Here is a 22,467-nt window from a genome sequence, read left to right on the forward strand (position 1 = left end):
AATATTGCTCCTGTGAGTCTGCGGAAGCTTGTTTTGTATACATTTATAAGAAAAAAAACTCTTTTGAATGGAGGGGCTCCTCTTTGTAAGTTGCTTTTTAAGAAACAAATTTGGCCCTGACACTCCTGCCCTCCGGCTTTTCATTTCACCAGTCTAATAGTATTTCCAGCCTTCGGAGAAGAAACACACTGGTACTATTAGTTGAGCTCCTGACATTTACCCCTCAGCCACCTCTGAGCACAAACATGATTCATTTAATAATTCATGGCCAATATTGTTGACTTAAAACTATTATTATTATTGGACATTATATGCACATTAAACAATTCAATTCAATGTTCAATTATCCATTCTCTGCTGTAGTGTTATTGTCATGCAAAGATGAAATCAACCCAAGGTTTCACATAGAAACGCTGATTTAATGAGCTGATCTGTCCACATGATCCCGGTTAATTGTAGAGCGGAAACATCCATACGGCGATCAAAGTCTTCCAGTTGTTTTCTTGTGTTGTTATTGAGGGAATAGAGTTGGGCACTTATTTTTCTAAACATCGCTCTCAGCAGTGAGGACGTGTCTGGATGCTTATCAGTTTATCACTGCAAGGTATTATTAGCTTCTTATCGAAGAATGAGAACGATCTTCACCGTGAGCATATCAGCTCACAGAATCACGCTCCGTCTCTTGTGTTATGAGTGAGCACGAGCAGTAAGCTGCAATCTTCAGTTCACATCACTACACTATTATTATCATTAATAGCTAAAATCCATGTCAATCTCAAAAGCATAGACATCTAAAGTCTTAATTCTTTACATTTGAGTCAAACAGCACATTTTTTCCCTCAATTAACACTTAATTTTATTAATCATCTATGTGTATCAATCCAAACTCAAATGAAGAACACCAAGCTTACTTAGTGCAAGTTGAATTGTTGGACACACACACACACACACATTTATTCATTCATTCATTCATTCATTTTCCTTCAACTTAGTCCCTTTATTCACCGGAGGTCACCACAGAGGAATGAACCGCCAACTTATTCAGCATATGTTTTACACAGTGGATGCCCTTCCAGCTGCAACCCAGTACTGGGAAACACCCATACACACTCATATTCATATTCATACACTATGAGATCAATTTAGTTCATTCAATTCCCCTATAGCGCATGTGCTTGGACTTGTGGGGGAAACCGGAGCACCCGGAGGAAACCCACACCAACACGGGGAGAACATGCAAACTCCATACAGAAATGCCAATCTGGCCCAGCCGGGACTTGAACCAGCGACCCTCTTGCTGTGAGGCGACAGTGCTACCCACTGAGCCACCAAATCTAACATGTAGTTGAAAAAAATGGGGGTCTTATGGAAAATGTCTGAATATATAAGGTTTAAATTCAGAGAAGCAGACTAATTGTGTGTTTGTGTGTACAGCGTTGTGGAGGAATTTTGGTCCAGTCATCTTTGCAGAATTGTAATTCACTTTACAACACATTGGAGGGTTTTTCGAGCATTCAACCACCTTTTTAAGGTCATGCCACAGGCTTTCTCAGTTGGATTCAGGTCAGAGCTTTGACTAGGCCACTCCAAAGTCTTCACAGAGGACGATGTAGTTTATAATTTAGTTTTCTCTTAATTTAAAAACTGCATTATGTGTTTATCTATTCAACTGTCTGTCTGTCTGTCTGTCTGTCTGTCTATCTATCTATCTATCTATCTATCTATCTATCTATCTATCCATCCATCCATCCATCTATCTGTCTGAATGTCTATCTATCCATCCATCCATCCATCCATGCATCCATCCATCCATCCATCCATCCATCCATCCATCCATCTGAATGTCTATCTATCTATCTATCTATCTATCTATCTATCTATCTATCTATCTATCTATCTATCTATCTATCTATCTATCTATCTATCTATCTATCTATCCATCCATCCATCCATCCATCCATCCACCCACCTATCCATCCATCCATCCATCCATCCACCCACCCACCTATCCATCCATCCATCCATCCATCCATCCATCCATCCATCCATCTGAATGTCTATCTATCTATCTATCTGTTTGTCTGTCTGTCTGTCTGTCTGTCTGTCTGTACATCTATCTATCCATCCATCCATCCATCCATCCGAATGTCTATCTATCTATCTATCTATCTATCTATCTATCTATCTATCTATCTATCTATCTATCTATCTATCTATCTATCTATCTATCTATCTATCTATCTATCTATCTACCTACCTATCTACCTACCTACCTACCTGTCTGTCTGTCTATCTATCTGCAATATAATATCTTTACACACACGCACACACACGCACACACACGCACACACACACAAACACACACATACACACAATTACTTCACTTATCTGAATAGACACCTTATATTACCATGAACTAATTAATAATTTCTATCTTAATGTAACCTCTTATTTGAACACAACTGAAGTATTTTTGTATAAGAAATAATACGATAACTTTACTTTTCCCTCAACTGATTAATATAGAACTGTTAAATTTCTGTACAGTATTTTTAAGGCAAGTACATTATCTAATTAAATGACCTAAAAATGAAACATAACTCTACATCCCAACACTGGATAAATATATACCATGCGGAACACACCAAAAGACTGACGGTACGCACAAGAGAGCCCTCATTATAAAAACTTTATTTGAATAAAATGTGTGGAACCTCATTACATGTAGTGTGGTCGGTCTAATGGATCTATCGGGTCAGAACAGCACAGCATCTGTGACTTCACTAGATCAGAATACGATGTTACAGTAATGTTCAAATCTAGCACTTCACTGAAGGGGGGGAGCACGCCACAAATTACACAGTGTAGAAAAACAAAACAACCGCTGAGGAAAACAAGGCAGAAGCACAACGTCAGGGATGTGGGAAGCGTACTTTCGTTTTGGAAATCAATCGACAGTCACACCAATGAGTGATTGATTCATGTCTGAGGTAGCAAGGCAATCATGGCTTTCTCTAATTAAACTGCTTTATTTATAAAAGTATACTACACAAAGATAAATCATCTTGGGGCCAAACATCCCGAAAATCCACATTTTCCTACAACCGACTCTTATAATATAATCTTTCTACATGATTTTTTTTCTTGAGAAATACGGCATCTCTCCTGGAATGGATGCTTTATAGGCACAAAAGGGTGTATTTATTCTGTTGTTGTTTTTTTTGTACAACATCTGTGTTGTACATCATCTGTGCGTGCGCTCTAGAAATGCAGTGAGGGTTTTAAATGCTCAAAAACAATGCTTTAAAGGGAGATTTCACCGCAAACACTGTCAAAACGTCAACAGAAATATGCTGGGGGGCAACATGCGCTAACACATTAGCATCACGAGACCAATTCCTCTAATCTCCACCACATTTTCTGACTGAACTAAATAACCACATCGTTAGAAAGACGCGAGGAATGGATTCCTTGGTGAAGACAGAAATAAAAGCATACAGGATACACGATTAATGGCCCCCCCATAACCCTAAATAATCATCTGGAGTATGAAAAGAATGGGCAGATACACCTCACGTACAATCTACATGTGTTGATCAAATGTACAGTTGCATAGTACAGACAGATGCAGTAGTCCTAGTTTCTGAATGAGAGCGTGGTCTGTTCCAGAGTCTTTGGGCTGGATGGAAACAGACGGGATTCTGCATCTCGGGAATGGGAGTCTTCGAGAATTCGGCTCACTTCACCTGGACACAAACATTATAGTACATATGAAATCAGAACTAACCATATTGATTTTGCTAGCTTACATTGCTAGTTTTGTGGAGAACAACCCTGCTGAAAAATCCAGCTTAAACCAGTCTAGGCTGGTTGGCTGGTTTTAGCTGGTCGACCAGCCTGGTTTTATAGGGGTTTTGGCCATTTCCAGGCTGGTTTCCAGCCATTTCCAGCCTGGTTTTAGCTGGTCAGGCTGGAAAATGACCAGCTAAATCCAGCTTTAACCAGTCTAGGCTAGTTGGCTGGTTTTAGCTGGTCGACCAGCCTGGTTTTAGAGAGGTTTTGGCCACTTCCAGGCTGGTTTCCAGCCATTTCCAGCCTGGTTTTAGCTGGTCAGGCTGGAAAATGACCAGTTAAATCCAGCTTAAACCAGTCTAGGCTAGTTGGCTGGTTTTAACTGGTCGACCAGCCTGGTTTTAGAGGGGTTTTGGCCATTTCCAGGCTGGTTTCCAGCCATTTCCAGCCTGGTTTTAGCTGGTCAGGCTGGAAAATGACCAGCTAAATCCAGCTTAAACCAGTCTAGGCTAGTTGGCTGGTTTTAGCTGGTCGACCAGCCTGGTTTTAGAGGGTTTTTGGCCATTTCCAGGCTGGTTTCCAGCCATTTCCAGCCTGGTTTTAGCTGGTCAGGCTGGAAAATGACCAGCTAAATCCAGCTTAAACCAGTCTAGGCTAGTTGGCTGGTTTTAGCTGGTCGACCAGCCTGGTTTTAGAGGGGTTTTGGCCATTTCCAGGCTGGTTTCCACCCATTTCTAGCCTGGTTTAGGCTGGACATAGCTGGTTTTGGCTGGGCTCCCAGCCAGCTAGGCTGATCAAGCTGGTTTTAGCTGGTCATTTTCCAGCCTGAGCATTTGTTTTATGCAGAGGATGCCTTTCCAGCTGCAACCCATCACTGGGAAACACACACACACTTATTCACACACACATACACTACAGACAATTTAGCCTACCCAATTCACCTGTACCGCATGTCTTTGGAACTGTGGGGGAAACCGGAGCACCCGGAGTAGGGAGAACATGCAAACTCCACACAGAAACTGACCCAGCCGAGGCTCGAACCAGCGATCTTTTTGCTGTGAGGCGACAGCACTACCTACTGCGCCACTGCGTCGCCCGTGACGACACTTTTAACAGAAACTTTCCTGAATATGAACTGATTCTCATTTCCCAACTTTTAAACAATATAACTCCTCAAACTCAACATCTTCAAATAAAACCAGCCAATAAATCACCACAGATATGCGATATACAGAGATGCTAATCCATCGGGGATAATGAATCTCTGCTTACAAGCTCATCAGGAAGATGTTTACCACCAATAATGACTCTCTAATTAAAGCAGAGTTACTGGCTAACAGAAATATGATTGATAATGTCTACCTTCAAGCAATCTAAAAGAGCAGGGAACAAAATATACAGTTGGAGTCCCCTCATGTGAAATTTTTGTCAAGTATTTCCCAAACGATGTTGAACAGATTCAGGAATTTCTCACAGTATTTCCTCTAATATTTGTTTCTTCTGGAGAAAGTCTTATTTGTTTTATTTCGGCTAGAATAAAAGCAGTTTTTAATAGTTTTAAAGCCATTTTAAGCTCAATATTATTAGCCCCCTTCAGCAATATTAGTGTTGGATTGTCTCCAGAACAAACCACTGTTATACAATGACTTGACTAATTACCCCAACTTTACCCTAATTACCCTAGTTACTGAATACTAGTAAATATCTAGTCAAATATTATTTACTGTCGTCATGGCAAAGATAAAAGAAATACGTTATTAGAAATGAGTTATTAAAACTATCATGTAATCTGGGACAAAAATATACAGGGGGGGCTAATATTTCTGACTTCAACTGTATATTTTCAGAGACTTGTGTGTATTAGAATATAAAACAAGAGCAAAGGATTGTGTGTAAAATCCACAGCTTTTAATGTGTGATGTAGTGTGCTAGCCTCACCTTCGGTCTTGAGGACACACTCGACGCTGCAGAACCCAGAAGAAAAACAGAAAGAGAGACAATTAGGACAATAAAACAGCAGTCCTGACCACAAAAACAACACATGCAGTCTGAGTCTCCAAGCTCGGACCCCTGGGAATGTTTTTGTTGTTGGGCTGTAATAAAGTCTACAGGGAAGGCAACTCTGTTCTTCATTAAAACTCCCAGAACATGGAAATGGCCGCCGTATCTCATCGCACAATGCTGGAAATCCAGGATCGATACTTTTTACAGAGTTTCTTTGCTAACAATGCAAGCCAAACCCAGGGTGGAATTCAAAGTTAAGCTTATTAACAACACAATCTTATCGGTGAGCTTTTAGGTGATAAAAACACTCAAGTCAAGTCTTTCTGGAGACTCTAAAGGCTTGGTGATCAGTAATTACAAACATAATTCAGAATTGTAGCTCGCAGGGTGTTTTTTATAGACAGAAGAGTGTGGTTTTTGGCGGGCTGAGAGTCTGAAGTGAGGGATTCTGGGAAGGCGGACAGTGCTGTTTATATGGAGGAAGATGCAACTGGATTGGTATGGATGCATCCAAAATTTCAGATGGATGTTGATTATGAAATGTCTAGTTGTGTTGAACTGATTACAAGCACAAACAAACAAACAAACAAACAAACAAACAAACAAACAAACAAACAAACAAACAAACAAAAGAGTAGAGATGCACTGATTGCATTTTTCTTTCTCAATGATTACGGTTCAGTCAGGTTTAAATGGAGGAAGAGGCAACCAGATTTTAATTCATCTTTGCCTAAGGGGACATTCACATATCACGTCTATTTATGACTAGAACCAAGGTCCCTTTAAAGTGCACATCAAATCAAAACTAAATATATTGCTTTAGTTCACTCACTTTGCTAGTCTTGTGGTGAACAATTCATCTGTGCATGTCATTAAGAAATAAAAATGTTTGCCCTCGCAATATTTAATTGAAATCTGAAAATTCACTTCCTGTTTTCAGTTAAATTCTCAGATTAGGTCTGTCTGAGGTATTGGGCGGGGCTAACGCACTTAACCACGCCCCTTCAGCTGTCAGTTTTGACAACAAACAGAAATGGGGTATAGTCTAGATAGGATACGCGTCCAGCCGTAAGTGTGATATGCATATTAATAAAGCAGCATTTTTTATGACACTGTATAACAATAATTCATATTTTTACAGTACTGAGACGGTTGGGTTTAGGGTTGGGGTGGGGGTAGACGTTAATAAAATACAATAAATGGGAAATTTTATAAATAATGGACATAATTTTCATTAACTTCCTGCCTAGCAACGACCCAGAAATGGTGAGGAGGAAAAGTCAGTTAGGTTGTAATAACTCCCTGCTGAAAAATCCAGCCTAGACTGCCTGGCTGGTTGACCAGCCTGGTTTTAGAGGGGTTTTGGGCATTTCCAGGCTGGTTTCCAGCCATTTCCAGCCTGGTTTTAGCTGGTCAGGCTGGAAAATGACCAGCTACATCCAGCTAAAACCAGCTTGACCAGCCTGGTTTAAGCTGGACATAGCTGGTTTTGGCTGGGCTCCCAGCCTGTCTAGGCTGGGCAAGCTGGGTTTAGCTGGTCATCTCCAGCCTGAACAGCTAAGACCAGGCTGGAAAGGGCTAGAAACCAGCCTGGAAATGGCCAAAACCCCTCTAAAACCAGGTTGGTCGACCAGCTAAAACCAGTCAACCAGCCTAGGCTGGTTTAAGCTGTTTTTTTTTTTGTAGAACAAGCCACGGCCACTGTTTTCTCATTTAATATTCTGTTTCTCAAGAAACTGCATATCTTTATTAACTGAGTTTCTTTTATCTGCAAAAAATCCAGAAATTTGATTAAGCACATTAGTTCTTGAGTAAAAACATGTCTAAATACTGTAGTAAATACAATTAAAGATAACAAAATGTGTGTTACACTGAAGACAATTTGCTGTAGTATAACTATAATATATATATATATATTTCAAATAATGTTGTTGTGGTGGTAAATGAAACAGATTTAACAAGTCTTTTCAGTCTTTATTAATTCAAAATTAGGTTTAATTCAATGTTTTCCTTTGTGATTATTTATTATTAGGTGGAAATATAGCTAATGTGAGTGTGTTAACTAACTAATCAAACCACTGAATCAACACTAGAGCTATTAAAGAAAAACGGTAATGCATATTCATATTATTTAATGAATACAGAAGGGGGTTGCATTGCATGAGTGTATTAAACTGTAGCTATAACATGAGCTGTGTGTAATTCACACAATACAGGGAATCGCGTTGAATGCAATTATGAATGGCAGTCTGCATTTATGAGCGCCTTTGATGCTGTTAAGAGTGAAATAAAACTGTGTGGATCAGACGCAGCGGTTGTGTTCTCTCCTCCCATTCACTCCCACACTGTGCTGATGGAGGGTTTCACCACACTTTAAACGTCGCTCAAAACCTCAAAGTGAACTAACATTGGGTAGCAACATGCTAATGCTAAAACGTAAATGGTGCACCAGCAATTGTAGATTAACATGTTCCAACTCTGACTTATTGTGTAAACAAATTAATGAAAGGAAATGAAGATGAAATATTAAAATATCCCTAATAATGCTCAAGGGTTAAAGTCATTTAAGTGTCCTTAACCCTCGAGCGTCCTTATAGATATTTTGATAGGTTAATAGTAATTAAAACAGACTTTATTTTGCCTTTCATACAGCGTGGAAAATAAGTATTCAACTCATTGTTATGGTTTTTCCTGGGAATAATATCTCTAAAGGAGCTGTTGACATGGAATTGAACCAGACTTTGGTAAAAACCCAAACAAAACAAGCATAACATAAAACAAAAATCATACGAAATATGAGTTATGTGTATTAACAATGGAATGGCACAAGGAGAAAGTACTGAAATATATTTAATACTTTATATAAAAGGCTTTTTTGGCAGCTTAAAGACGCCTCTCAAATGGAGAATGAAGTCCCACGCACTGCTCAGGTGAGAGTTTTTCACAGACTTCAACAGAGTGTCAAAATCCTGATCTCGTCTATCAAATCTGAGCTTTATTTTGTATTTTCTATTGGATTCGGGTCAGGTGACTGGCTGGGCCATTCTACAGCTTGATTTTCTTTCTCTGAAAGCATCTGAGAGTCTCCTTGGCTGTTTTTGGATCATCGTCTTGCTGAAATGTCCACCCTGGTTTCATCTTCATCCTCCTGCTGATGTAGATGTTAGACTGAAGCAGCTGATATTCATTTAACTGAGGAAGGGCAGAGGAGTGCTGAAGAACTACTGAGAGATTTCAGCTGCTGTCTGGGCTTTCACTGCTGAACTACACCTTCCTTTCTTCATGTGTTCAACACTTTTTCCCTGCGTCATTTCATTTTATTACACAGAACTTCATTTATAATCTAATTAGATTTGTTTTATTTGCATATATGGCTTTCTTTAATTGTTACCAACATACTGTATGGTGACAATTTCAAGTCAACAGCACCTATAGAAATATGTTTTCTGAGAAAAATGAGTGTTCAACACTTATTTCCCCACTGTAAATCTGTTAAACTTTGATCGACTCTCAGTTTTTATAATGATATCTTCAAGACTTTGAGAGGTGCAGAATCACTGGCAATTCAGCAGTTAAACTAATCGGACTCAGATCCGTCTTTGGGTTCAGAAATGGATTCTCTGTGCAGAAAATTGAATGGGATTTCACTTGCGGACCCCGACTGAGATGCAGCCCAAAAACTTCACTACATACCAGGAAGCAGAAGAGGAAGGAAGGAGTTGAGAGACCCAGAAGACGGAGGAGTATTAGCTGACATGCTGAGAGATGGATGGAGAAGCGTTAGACTTACGAGAGCATGCAGGAAAACTGTGGTTAATCTGTTCCATAACCTCCGCCAGAGCAGAGTTACTGTTAGCACACTGATGGAGAAACTCTTCTGAGGACACACACACACACAATTATACCATCAGGAGGTCAGAATATAACCCCATGCTGTGTGTGTGTGTATTAGTGTGTATGTTTATGTGGTTTACGAGGACACAGCATTATATAATAGCATAGGCATGGGCTGTTAGGGATGTTTTCATCCACTCTGGGTTGATTTTGAGTCTTAATTTAGCCACAACTTTCAGCAAATGGAATCATTTTGATGGCAAATCTTATTTTGACACATATTTTGACACATATTTTGGGAAAATGCTTTGAAAATAACTCAAAAACTCAACAATTCACTGAGCAAATGGACTATCCTTTCATTATGTTAGGGGCTGTTTTTGCCCGATTGACTTCCATTGTAATTTATTGATTGCAGAACCCATATAATCATGATTTCTTGATTGTTGGAAGTTTTCCCTGTTGGAAAGAGGTAACATTTGTGATATTTACTGTTATATTGCAATATATATCGCATAAAAATTGGAATATTGCAATATCGTACAGCCCTAATGCCTTGTGTACTCATAATACATACAATAATGCGCTTAAAAACACTTAACAGGGTCTTTTGACATTGAAACTTTGTCACAGGCTTCTTGTAAGGGTGAGGATTAGGGGTAGGAGTAGGGTAAGGCCATATAATAAGCATTTTTACTGTATAAAATACATTACGCTTATAGAGAGTCCTCGTAAACCTTGTAAGCTCACAGTTTTATAGTGATATCTTCAAGACTGTTGAGCTATCACTCTATTTTTACTGTATACAGCTTTTAAAACTGTAGCTTTTACTGAATAAAATACATTACACCTGTTGAGAGTCCTCGTAAACACACAGTTTTTAGAGTGTGTGTGTGTGTGTGTGTGTGTGTGTGTGTGTGTGTGTGTGTGTGTGTGTGTGTGTGTATGTGTGTTCATACCTGAGATTTCGGGCTGTCCTGCTGCGTCCTGATGAAGAGAGCCGGATGATGATGTGCCGTTTAACTCAGGCTACAAAGAGTAAAGACATGGTTTGAAATCATGAATAAAAGTATAAAATAGTGATACACTTACAGTACTGTAAAATAGAGATGCTGTTTTAACAATGTGGAATCTGGTATTACATATGATTTGTGATGATTTAAATTTGTACACATATTTAATCCATCACAAATATCACATACATTTGCAGCCAATATTATTCTCCCTCCTGTGAGTTTTTAATGCTTTTTCAAATATTTCCCAATTGAAGTTGAACAGATTCAGGAATTTCCCACAGTATTTCTTATAATGTTTTCTTCTGGAGAAAGTCTTATTTGTTTTATTTCGACTAAAATAAAAGCATTTTTTTAAAAACAATTTTAATGTCAATATTATTAGCCCATATTTTTTTTCAAATTACAGTCTTACCGCCATTTGATTGGATGACAATCGTCCACTCTCATGGACTGCAGGCTTTAAATTAGACGAAATGCTTAGGAACCACAAAAAACCTGACATGTGATGTCCAATATAATGGACACAGGGGTTAGGTCTGTCTTAGGTATTAGGCCGGGCTTACACACTTAACCACGCCCCTCCGGCTGTCATCGTTATGAAAACAAACAGAAATGGTGAGGAGGAGGAGTCTGTTAGGTTGTAATAACTCTCCTCAAACCATTTTCCCCATCTTTCAGAATGAAACGCCTACTTTCCAACATCCAATCAGCTCGCAGTAGATAAAAACCAGCCACGCCCACTGTTTTCTCATTTAATATTTTCATTTCTCTAGGAACTGCATCACAATATGAAAAAAACTTAACAAAAATACGTTCATGCAGACTTTAATGATGCTATTTTAAAATTCACGACACAATTTGGCTTCAATACAATCATGTTTTGTGACGAAGCTATAATGAAGCCTTGATAATGTCAAGTTGTCATGACAAAGACAGGCTGTGATGCATTTGTTAATGTCAAGTTGTCATAAAGACATCTCAAACACTGTCATCTCTGCAAAATGACTTAAAATTGACCCCTGGGTGAATGACACTTAGCAATAGTTGTCATAAGAATGCATTCAATCTCATTCATATTCATGTGTCACGATACGAAAAAATACAAACAAACAAACAAACAAACAAATCAGCTTCCATTCATGCAGACTAATACAACTCAATTTTACAAGATCGGAACTGACCATCAAGATCTGCAGTGTAAATATACATATAAAAGAGGTCATTCCTGCTTATATTCGTCCTCTAGGTGAAAGCCAGAAACGGCAGGCTGTCAAATGACAGTCTTGTTTGCCTTTTTGGGTTATGGAGTTATATCGGGTTTATTTAGCTAAGAGCCTTTGACAAGAGCATCTGGCTGAACTGAGGCTCTCGGCACAGTGAATCAGGCCCTCAGGAGGCCCAATAAATTACCGTTCCTCTAAATCAGGGCTCATTGAACGCCTGCGCTTGATTCACGACACTATTGGCGGCTGCTGAACTCCCTGGCATCACCGTTAGACCGTGAAGCTCATTGAAGGATGAAACAAGAGCACTTTATATAGTGAGGAAGAGCTGGAGCTGAAGCCCGAGACAGGTAAATGTTAATCCCGGGACGCTTTGATGCATATTTAAAACCCAGCAACGTCTAAGTGGATAGTTCTTGGCCAGAAGGATATCCTAGGCTCTTTATACTAGATTCCAGCTTTGCTGTAAAGCATTATTTTGGATTACTGCAGAAAAATAAGCTTGATAAACAGATACTTAAGAGTTTATTATGTAGACATCATGGCAAAGATAAAAGAAATCAATCAGAAATGAATTATTAAAACTATTATGTTTAGAAATGTGTTGACAAATCTCCCTCTTTAAGAGAAATTGAGGATAAATACACAGGGGGGCTAATAATAATTTTGACCTCAGCTGTATGTGTTTCACTAGCGGTGTGTTACCTGATGCAGCAGCTGGCGCAGTCGGTAGAGCTGTGACTCCAGCTGTTTGTTGTGATCCTCCAGAATCTGCATGCGGGTCTCCAGTCGTCCCTTGTGCTGTCGCAGGAGTTTAGCTTCAGCTAGCAGGTCAGCTTCATCTGGGGCTCCGCTAGCAGCTGTGGCGCCGGGCTGACCGTGCTGAAAACGCAACTCTTCATACTCCCTCTGCAGGGTCCTGAGCCACAAACAAAGGTTTTTTTTTTTTATTTACCACCCACCTATACAGGATTCATTCATATTTAACTACTAAAATAGTGTACATGCAAAGGGACTTTTAATTTTTAGCTAGCCCAAGCGTTTTGTAGGATTGGTTTTAAACCACAGCAGTTCGAACTGTAGTTCTGCCGAATGGGCAGTATTAATAGCTATAAATGTGGGAGAGCGTTGATATTATGTGATTGAATTGCAATATGGAACAGTTAAGTGTTAATGTTAAATCAAAAGTAATTCACAAATACTTGATAATGAGATGATTTAATGACAATAATTCTCTATGGTTACAACTGAATTAATTATAAAATAACTGTATAAAATGATCAAATATGAAATGATAAAACATATGATAATAATTGTACCCAGCTTAAATGTCAAATTAAAGTTACCAGAGGTAGAAGGAGAGACACAGGAGGAGGGAGAGAGAGACAAAGAGAGCAGGCCCAGAAGTTAGCCTGATTGCAGTAGAGTCAGAGAAGATTCAGAGGAGGAGAGGAGCAGAGGAGGAAAGCAGACCAGGAAAGACAGGCCAGGAAAAGAAAAGAGGCAGAGCAGCGTTTTACCACCTATTTTGTATCTTTCTTGACCATGTGACAAAAGCCCAAATGCTGAGACATTCAAACTGACCAATCAACATGTGAGCACATCGTAAAACCCCCAAAGTCCACACACCAGGCCCTGATCTGATCAGTATCTGCCTTTGGAGTCAGTATGGACCTTCTTGAGTCAAAAATACATGTTGTGTCATGTAAACAAACGCATATAATAATATAGCCTCTTACAGTTTCCAGTGAATTGTCACGTCATTATAAAATTGTTTAATATCAGATTTCTTTAAAAATCAGTGATTTTCACTGCCTGATTGATATTCGATATGAAGTGGGTCTTAGAAAGTACAAGAAGCACTGCATTTACCCACGCCATGTCTTTAAAATATGGACATTTATTTTATTCCAGTATTTTCAATGGAATTTCTGAGCTAGCCTGCTGCTACTGACAGCGCTTGTGTTTACACGGTCTTTCATCTTGATTTACACTTGAACAACTAAATGAAAGCTTAAGTCTATTTAACTGAATGTATTTTAACTGCATTACAACATCGATGCTGTAAAAGGAACCGTATGAGATTTTAAATAGTCACATAAAGCTTTCTGCGGATGTTTATTGTTGGCTGAAAAACACCAGCTGTGCATATGAAGTCAATTTTCATAACCTAATGTTTCATGTAATGTCTACGTATGGGTGGTAAATAATAAGAAAAATAATGCACGCCCTAACTTATTACAGCATTTCATAAAACACGGAAATCTATTTAGTTTAAAAACTATTATATCCATGTAGAATGTATTTAGAGAACGCTTACGCAGCACTAACAATGTGAGAGCATGTTTTTGGCCAAGGACACAAAAGAGGTAAATATATTTAAGAACTACATATTTAAGTATACTCTAACTCAGTGTTTCCCAACCATGTTCCTGGAGGCACACCAACAGAACATATTTTGGATGTCTCCCTTATCTCACCCATACAGGTTTTGGAGTCTCTTCTAATGTTCTGGTGAGTTGATTCAGGTGTGTTGGATTAGGGAGAGCTTGAAAATGTGTACTGTTGGTGTGCCTTCAGGATTGGGAAACACTGCTCTAACTAATAACTCTTGCTGCTTGTTTAAACTACTTATTTAAAGTGAGTTGAAACAACACAATTATTCAGCTTTTTTGAGGACAGCTTAATTGTGTAATGTTCAAGCCATTTATATTTGTAAAAATGATTGATGCCGAGTTCAGACTGCCTGATTTGAGTCTCGATTTTGAGTCGTCGACAGGTTTTGAGAAATCGCGGATAAATTCCTGAAATCACAGGCAAATCTGTGCTCGTTCACGTGAGTGACAATCACACAGTGTGAACGATCAAAGACGCCATCTGAGAGAATCGCCTATGAGCAGACCCACAGGGAATCCACGTGCGCAGAATTCCGCAGAATTTTAACCCATCATTAATTCTGTTCATTTACTTGAGTAAATGTGTGTAAATCTTTATTTATTTAGTTTTTAAATTAATTACAGTAATATTATTGACTAATATGAAAATGTTCATCTGATTTATGTACAGTGCAGTTTGTACAGTAATATTTTCTGTCTTTTAGTAGAGATATTATATGAGAGACTTGCTTTATGTACCAAATAAAGTTAATCTAATTGGATTTGCATTTTAAACAATAAATAAAAGTTAAAAAGTGCTTATTTTTTATTTCACATATTAAGGTTTTAGTTATGATACTTCCAAAATTCTCCAGAAAAATAGCCCAAAACGTCAGCAGATTCCGTCTGGCCCTACCTATGAGTCGCGTGAGATATTTACCATGCTAAATACCTGGATGATTCAAAACCATGCTGTCTGAAATGTGTTGTGATTGAAAATAACATCGGCGATTACCTACAGCCAATCAGAGATCAGCATCCACTAGTATGGGTATCTGCAGGCCAGCGGGAGGTTGAGGGAGACATTAAAATGTCTTCCTTTCGGTCTATTTGGACCCAAGAAATGAAGTAAAAACGAGTGTAAATTTGGCAGGAGCACCCGTGTCTGTTTGACGTGTCATCTGAGCAGTACCACAACAACCGGGTTCGAAAAATAGAAATTGCTGATTCCCTTCAATAGCCAGGTGAGCAAAATAAGCAAATTTTCAACCCCACCAAAGACTTCTTTCTCATTATGTAGTTAATAACACAAGATATATTACATTACGTGACCCACCGTTGACCTTCTCGCTTCTGTTTGGTTTGTGAGACGTTGTTTGAACACTGAGACGAAGTTGTCTGCGATTCTTATATTGTAAAGTCATGCGGTGTGAAACCCCTGTCGCCGATCCATCTTGCAGTGTGAACACAGCAGCGACGAAACGCTAGCCCAGACAGTCATGCAGTGTGAAAACATCTGTGAGGCCACTACTTTGTGTCACGGTTGTAGGTGTGTGCGCACTTCTAAGTGTCTGTTGGTCACATGGTTTAGTTTTGTTTTGGTGTTCCACGTGTGTCTGTCACGTCAGTGTTTGGTCACATGCTATGTGGAGTCCGGCTGTCCTGATTAGCCTACCAGCTGCGACTCGTTATTTCGGCTATATTTGGAGAGCACGTCTCTTGTCTCGTGTCAGTTCGTTGCTATTTTGATATACTCTCTGTCTGTGTTCAGGGCTGCTATGGAGAACCATCTGACACCCAGAGCTACTCAGTTCCTGTCCGTTTTCCCCGATCCCTGTTTTAGTGGGATACCTGATCTTTGTTTGTTTATTTTCTGTTTTACTTTTGAACTTGTTTTCATGCTATATTGACTGTGTCAATAAAGTATTATCACTTGCACCTTGGATCCTTTTAGTACTCATTCTAGCGTTACACTTTGAATATCCTGCAGTCTGAATTCGGCATAAGTTAACTTCATCGATTTGTGTTTAAAATTCTATGCCTTTCCCAGGTTTTCCATGAGCATATGAAGCCTGTCTATTAATGAGGTTTTTTTTGGTTTATTGTGTGCATGAGGGGTGGCACGGTGGCTCAGTGGTTAGCACTGTTACCTCACAGCAAGAAGGTCACTGTTTCAAGTCCCGGCTGGGCCAGTTGGCATTTCTGTGTGGAGTATGCATGTTCTCCTTGTGTTGGCGTGGGTTTCCTCCGGGTGCACCGGTTTCCCCCACAGTCCAAACAGCATAGGGGAATTGATGAACTAAATTGGCCGTAGTGTTTGAGTGTGTATGGGTGTTTCCCAGTACTGGGTTGTGGCTGGAAGGGCATCCGCTGTGTAATACATATGCTGGATAAGTTGGCGGTTCATTCCGCTGTGGCGACCCCTGAAGAATAAGTAACAAAGCCGAAGGAAAGAGAATGACTGAACGTGTGCATGAGTTATGATTGCCGGACGCCGGGCCGTTTCTTTTTAATGTGCTGGCTTTGAAAAGCAATGAAGAAAAGTGAACCCGCAGGGATCTGCAGCCACTTGTTCTGCCTATTGTTAAAACGCAGCCCACTGCCAAACGCACAACTACATAAACAACCCAACAGATGCAAATCATAACCAGGCTAATTATGGAGATGCCGTGCGGCTGAATCATTGTTAACTGTAACTAATAAAGTGATTAAATGAAAAGTGAAGCGCTCTGATGAGTTTGCTGCGATCACATTAAGCCCTGAAGCAGTAAACATTTATAAATAATCTCGCAACTATGTGGAAATATGGGAAGAGAGCTGTTTTCTTAAAGGGACAGTGCACCCTAAAAAATGAAAATTACCTCCACTGCAAAAAATGCTTTTCTTACTTAGATATTTTGTCTTGTTTCTAGTCCAAATATCTCACAATTCTTAAATCAGGAAGCATTTTCAAGACAAGCAAAAATATTGTCTTATTTAGGTATTGTCTTATTAATAATGTGCCAAAATGAATTGAGTTTTTCCTTAAAACAAGCAAAATAATCTGCCGATGAGGTGAGCGAAATAATCTTGTTTTGACATCAGATTATTTTTGTTTATTTTAAGGAAAAACTCAATTTTGGCATATGCTGAAAAACAAGACAATATCTCTTTGCTTGACTAGAAATGAATCTCTTGATATAAGAATTTGTAGACATTTAGACTAGAAACAAGGCAAAAACTCCTAAGAAGATCCTTTTTTGCAGGGTCATCATTTACGCTCCCTTATGTGCTTTTAAACTTTTATCTTTCTTCTGTTAAACACAAAATAAAACATTGGAAAAAAAGCTGTTTGCTGTTCGGATCTGTTGTAGAGACCCAGGAGTAAGCCAAAGGAAAGCTGGATAATTCATTTATACAGCGATCTGACTTTCACTTTCTCTGATCGCCTTATATTTCACTGCCAGGTCCATGCCATGTCCACACTAATACGCTTCATTTAAAAGTGTTTATTTTTCTCTCTGTTTCGTCCCTCTGTCCATACTGAGATGGCATTTTTATGGGACGGTCACACCAGATGCGACTTGCGCAAATAGAACGCTCTATTCCCATGTTATTAGACGTGTGTCTGGGTCCTTCAGATACTTCAGAGGCTTTATCGGCTTTATCGGAAGCTTTCAGCGGTGTGATTATTTCATTTTTGTCAGCAGGAGAATTTCCCTTCAGGACTTGAACTACAAGAGCTACATCATAATCACGCCACTAGTTAAGCAAGCTCCTGATTGCTTAACACTGCGTGGATGTCCGCTAAAGTTCAGATTTTTTTGCGCTAATCACGCATCAAACGCAATTTATATTTATGTCGATTCCTTAATTTGCGTTATTCGTGCCACCTCACTACACGTGGAGTTTATTAATAATATAATATTAATACTGAAATGTTAAGGCGTTTCAGAATGACCAAAACAACATTTCAGATGCTTTATAATGTGGTCGGCCGCTGGTTTGTCCATTATTGCATCTCCTTACATATTTTTTACACACTCTTTTACTGCACATACTGGAATTTTTTCGGTAAAAGTGCTTCCATCGTAGTTTATGTGCATGTTTACTTCTCGAATAAAACATTTATCCTGCTCAGTTATGCGCATATGTTTTCTATGCTAATTTTCAGAATTGATGCACATCTTAGTGCTTTCCATCACTTTTTACGAGAGGTGGATGGAAACATGGCTAACGGCTGGGAAAGAGTTAACATTGATCATTCCTGGACAGTGTATTGTTTTAATGAAGTATCTGTAACCCACCGCTGCTCATCCTCTAGCCGCGCAATGATTCGCTCCAGCTCTCCTCGTTCCTCCCTCTCCACTGCCTGAAGGATCTGGGCGGGGCTCTGGAGCAGGTAGGAGGGGCTGTGGGTGTTGTGGGCGGGGGTCCTGTTGATGTGGGCAGGGCTTTGAGGCTGGCTGAAAGATGAGCCCTCTCCTCCTAAAGTCTGACAGTACTGCAGGATCAAAGCGTGCTCCTCGTCCCTGCAAAACAAACATTCTGGGTTTAACACGAATGTAATCAAATTAAACTGTTATGCAATGACTTGCCTAATTAACCTAGTTAAGCCTTTAAATGTCACTTTAAGCTGAATACTTTAAAACTACTTCAAACTTTCATAGGCTTACTTCTCAAGCCACCACAAAGGTTGTCTATGAACTTTACTTTTCTAGTTAGAAATGAGATATTAAAACTATCATGTTTACAAATGTGTTGCATTAGGAAACTGAAGAGATCCCAAACTCTAAGCGTGAGCAATTGTCACAGCGAGACTCTGGATCTGGTGGTGTCACAGCAGGTAAACTACAGCAGATAGAAGGGTAATTAAGGCATTTTCCTCTGAAAATCTGACCGGTGAAAGTGAAGCAGAGTATAGGGGATGAGGGTTTGGATGTGTGCTGTCCAAACAGCTGTGAGGCTCAGGTGTGTGTTCACTCCAGCATACATGCGCACACGCACACACACACAAAGACTAATCAGAGAGATTACATGGGCACTGCATCACAGGAGCTCTGCTAACAGCCTGCCAACACCAGCAGATGCCGAATAAAGCATGCGCACACACACAGACACACACACACACACACACGGGGGATACAGAAAACACAAGCACATCTGCAGATCCTGAAGGAGCCAAAACACATCAGATTTAGTTACAATGATAGAGAGAAACCGTAAATCAGTGATCCTCAACCTGCAGGCCGAGGATAGGTACCGGTCCGTGGATCAGTTGGTAACGGGCTGCACGAGAAATCATTAATGGTTTCTGTTTTATTTATCATAAGAGTCTGAACCATCTTTAATTTTGAAAAAGCTTTTATTTTCTCTTTTAAAATGAGCGTATTCTCTTGGTTACATCTCGGTCACTCGAGCATAAAAATTTAACCCACAAGCAGCAAACTGAGTAAGAAACAGACGTCTTTGTAAAGTTTGCGAAGGGGAAAAGGCCCAATGAAGGACCCACAAACTGCCAAGGAATAGACGGGTTGTGGCTGGAAGGGCATCCACTGCGTAAGATATACAGTATGCTGGACAAGTTGGTGGTTCATTCTGCTGTGGCAACTCCTGTTTAACCAGTTAAACTCCAGTGCTATTTTGGGATTTCCGCCTGGATTTTGCCTACCCAAATTGAAAAGCTTCCCAAATCCACATGCAGAGGTGTAAATGCAAAAATGTGGTCTCATTTTAAAGAAAACCCTTTGAATTTTCATGAAACACTGTTGAAAGTGTTTAAAATAACTGTATATGTTGTCTGTGTTATAATAAACTCCTAATAAAAGAGGCGCTTTTTGTATTTTTTTGTTTTAAACTCAAATTTGAAAGTGGACCCTTTAGGTTCTGTGTGGTCTAGCTTGCTGTAATTAATGTTGGTGGTTCCTGCACATGTCTGTAATCATAGGAGAAAAGAAAAATGTCTCCACCATAATCTGTGCAAAAGTGATTGTACTCCAACTGATGAGAGGTGCTATACAAGCCACAGGCTCCGATTATTGTCTTCATATTTCACTATTCTTTTGTTTGATCAAACATAATTCACTGTGTTTGGACCACGTCAGACATATAAAAGGATTACCGATGCACATCACCTCAAATACAGAGGAGAAATGGCCCTGAAGCGCACAGCGTAAGGTAAGAGATGACAGCTGTCTGTGCTATCAGGGGCTGCTTATTGATCATAAATGTATTGTTTTCACTTCTACGCCATGGAAACACACGCGATTCATTCGACAACTGTTTGATATGAGAATATAATTCAGTATAAAGAACGCTAGAACCGTATGAGCACCGGCAAGAGCTTTCATTTGAGCTAGAACTTGTACATGTGTCATATATGAACCATATGAAAAATATGAAAATGACCCAATGCTCAATACCCAGCTCGGGTATCCAAAATACTGTTTATTTAAGTGTAAATAACTTTTGTACAGTAGAATAAAAACCAAAGTGATGCAGATGTGCATAAAATATAGCTTCTACACTTTCAAACGAAACCACCTGAGGGGGTCTGGTGCAATGCTAGCCCTTTAAATCTTAAAGTGAATGTCGATGACGTACCCGCTACCGGGTCCACAGAGTTGAACTGGTTTTAATAAAGGGACTAAACCAAAGGAAAATTAATAAATGAAATATACAAAATAACTGTATATTAAGCTAATTAGATGAAGTGTCGTCATTTTAAATACTTATGTCTTATTTCAGATCAGAAGTTTCAATGCAAAAGCATGTGTGTGTGTGTGTGTGTGTGTGTGTTTCTCTCTCTGTGTGTATACGCATGCGTGTCTATGTGTGCCTTGTCAAGAGGGACAGAGATGTGTGTCTGTGTGTACCTGTCTGAGTGTGTGTGCGTGTGTTTGCGTCTGTGCTGGTGAACAGAGGGACAGTGATGCAGGTGTGTGTGTGTGTGTGTGTGTGTGTGTGTGTGTGTGTGTGTGTGTGTGTGTGTGTGTTGAGATGAAGCTGTGGCCACAGACAGACAGAGATGAGTGCGGCTGTCATGTCTGTCTCTCCTCAGCATCAGTCAAGTGTCTGAATCCCGCAGGAGAAACTCCCTTGATGACTTCTTCAGTTCTCGCACACACACACGCACGCACACACACACACACACACACACACACAACTGCTCCGATCCACTCTTCTATCCATATCTCTGCCAGTTTACACTTCACCTGCTCTCTGGAGCCTGTGTTTACATTCATCTCAAAGACAAAGAGACTCCAGTCAATCACTCTGAGTGCAATCTCTAACCCGCGAATTGTAGATGGACCTAATTCATCTTTTCAAAAGTGGACAAACGTACACACAACCTCAATCAACTCGAGGAAAAGCAAATGATTTCAAAAAAATCACAGATGGATTTAATGACTTCCACATTGGTGAGCAGCAGCTGTGGATCTAGACAAGGCGAAGTCCACAGACGAACTGTAGACGCTGGTCTGATGTCTGGACAGGGTGGTTACGGCTGTTGCTTTGCAGTGGCTTGGGTGTTCTGAGTGGTTTCTAGGCAGTTTCTAACATAAACTAGCATGGTTCTAGTTAGAAAAAGCATTGCAAACTTTTCATTCATTCATTTTCTTTTTGGCTTAGTCCCTTTTTTGATCTGGGGTTGCCACAGCGGAATGAACCGCCAATTATCCAGCACATGTTTCACGCAGCGGGTGCCCTTCCAGCTGCAACCCAACACTGAGAAGCATCCATACACACTCATTCACTCACATACACTACGGACAATTTAGCCTGCCCAATCCACCTATACTGCATGCTTTTGGACTTGTGGGGGAAATCGAAGCACCCGGAGGAAACCCACACGATTTCCCTCACAGTCCAAACACATGCGTTATAGGGAAATTGGATGAACTACATTAGTCAAAGTGTATGAGTGTGTATGGGTGTTTCCCAGCACTGTGGTGCAGCTGGAAGGGCATCCGCTGTGTAAAACATATGCTGGATAATTGGTGGTTCATTCTGCTGTGGCGACGCCTGAAATAGAGACTAAGCCGAAGGAAAATGAATGAATGACTGCAACAAATTCCAATGAATTCGTCCAAACAAATCTGATTTCTCATGCCAGTGTAGACCACAACATCATGTGACGATGTTCAGCAATCCCGTCTAATGCGCTTTCAGCTCTAAACAACTCAAAGTGCTTCTGTTACAGGTGCAGAGGTTTATTTGTAAAATAGCAAGCATGCACAACAT

General features: G+C 39.8%; 1 protein-coding gene across 1 annotated transcript in view; it reads right to left on the reverse strand.

Moving 5' to 3' along the window:
• Positions 1–2,674: 2,674 nt before the first annotated feature.
• The window catches only part of utrn (utrophin), a 346,120-nt gene continuing 326,327 nt past the window's right edge, over positions 2,675–22,467 (reverse strand). Inside the window, 6 exon segments of the mRNA XM_056448819.1 lie at positions 2,675–3,746; positions 5,731–5,756; positions 9,587–9,673; positions 10,590–10,659; positions 12,575–12,788; positions 18,531–18,755. Of these exon segments, the coding sequence (XP_056304794.1) occupies positions 3,738–3,746; positions 5,731–5,756; positions 9,587–9,673; positions 10,590–10,659; positions 12,575–12,788; positions 18,531–18,755 (631 nt within the window). The 3' untranslated portion in view covers positions 2,675–3,737.

Source organism: Danio aesculapii, chromosome 23, assembly GCF_903798145.1.
Source record: "Danio aesculapii chromosome 23, fDanAes4.1, whole genome shotgun sequence".
Classification (NCBI taxonomy): domain Eukaryota; kingdom Metazoa; phylum Chordata; class Actinopteri; order Cypriniformes; family Danionidae; genus Danio; species Danio aesculapii.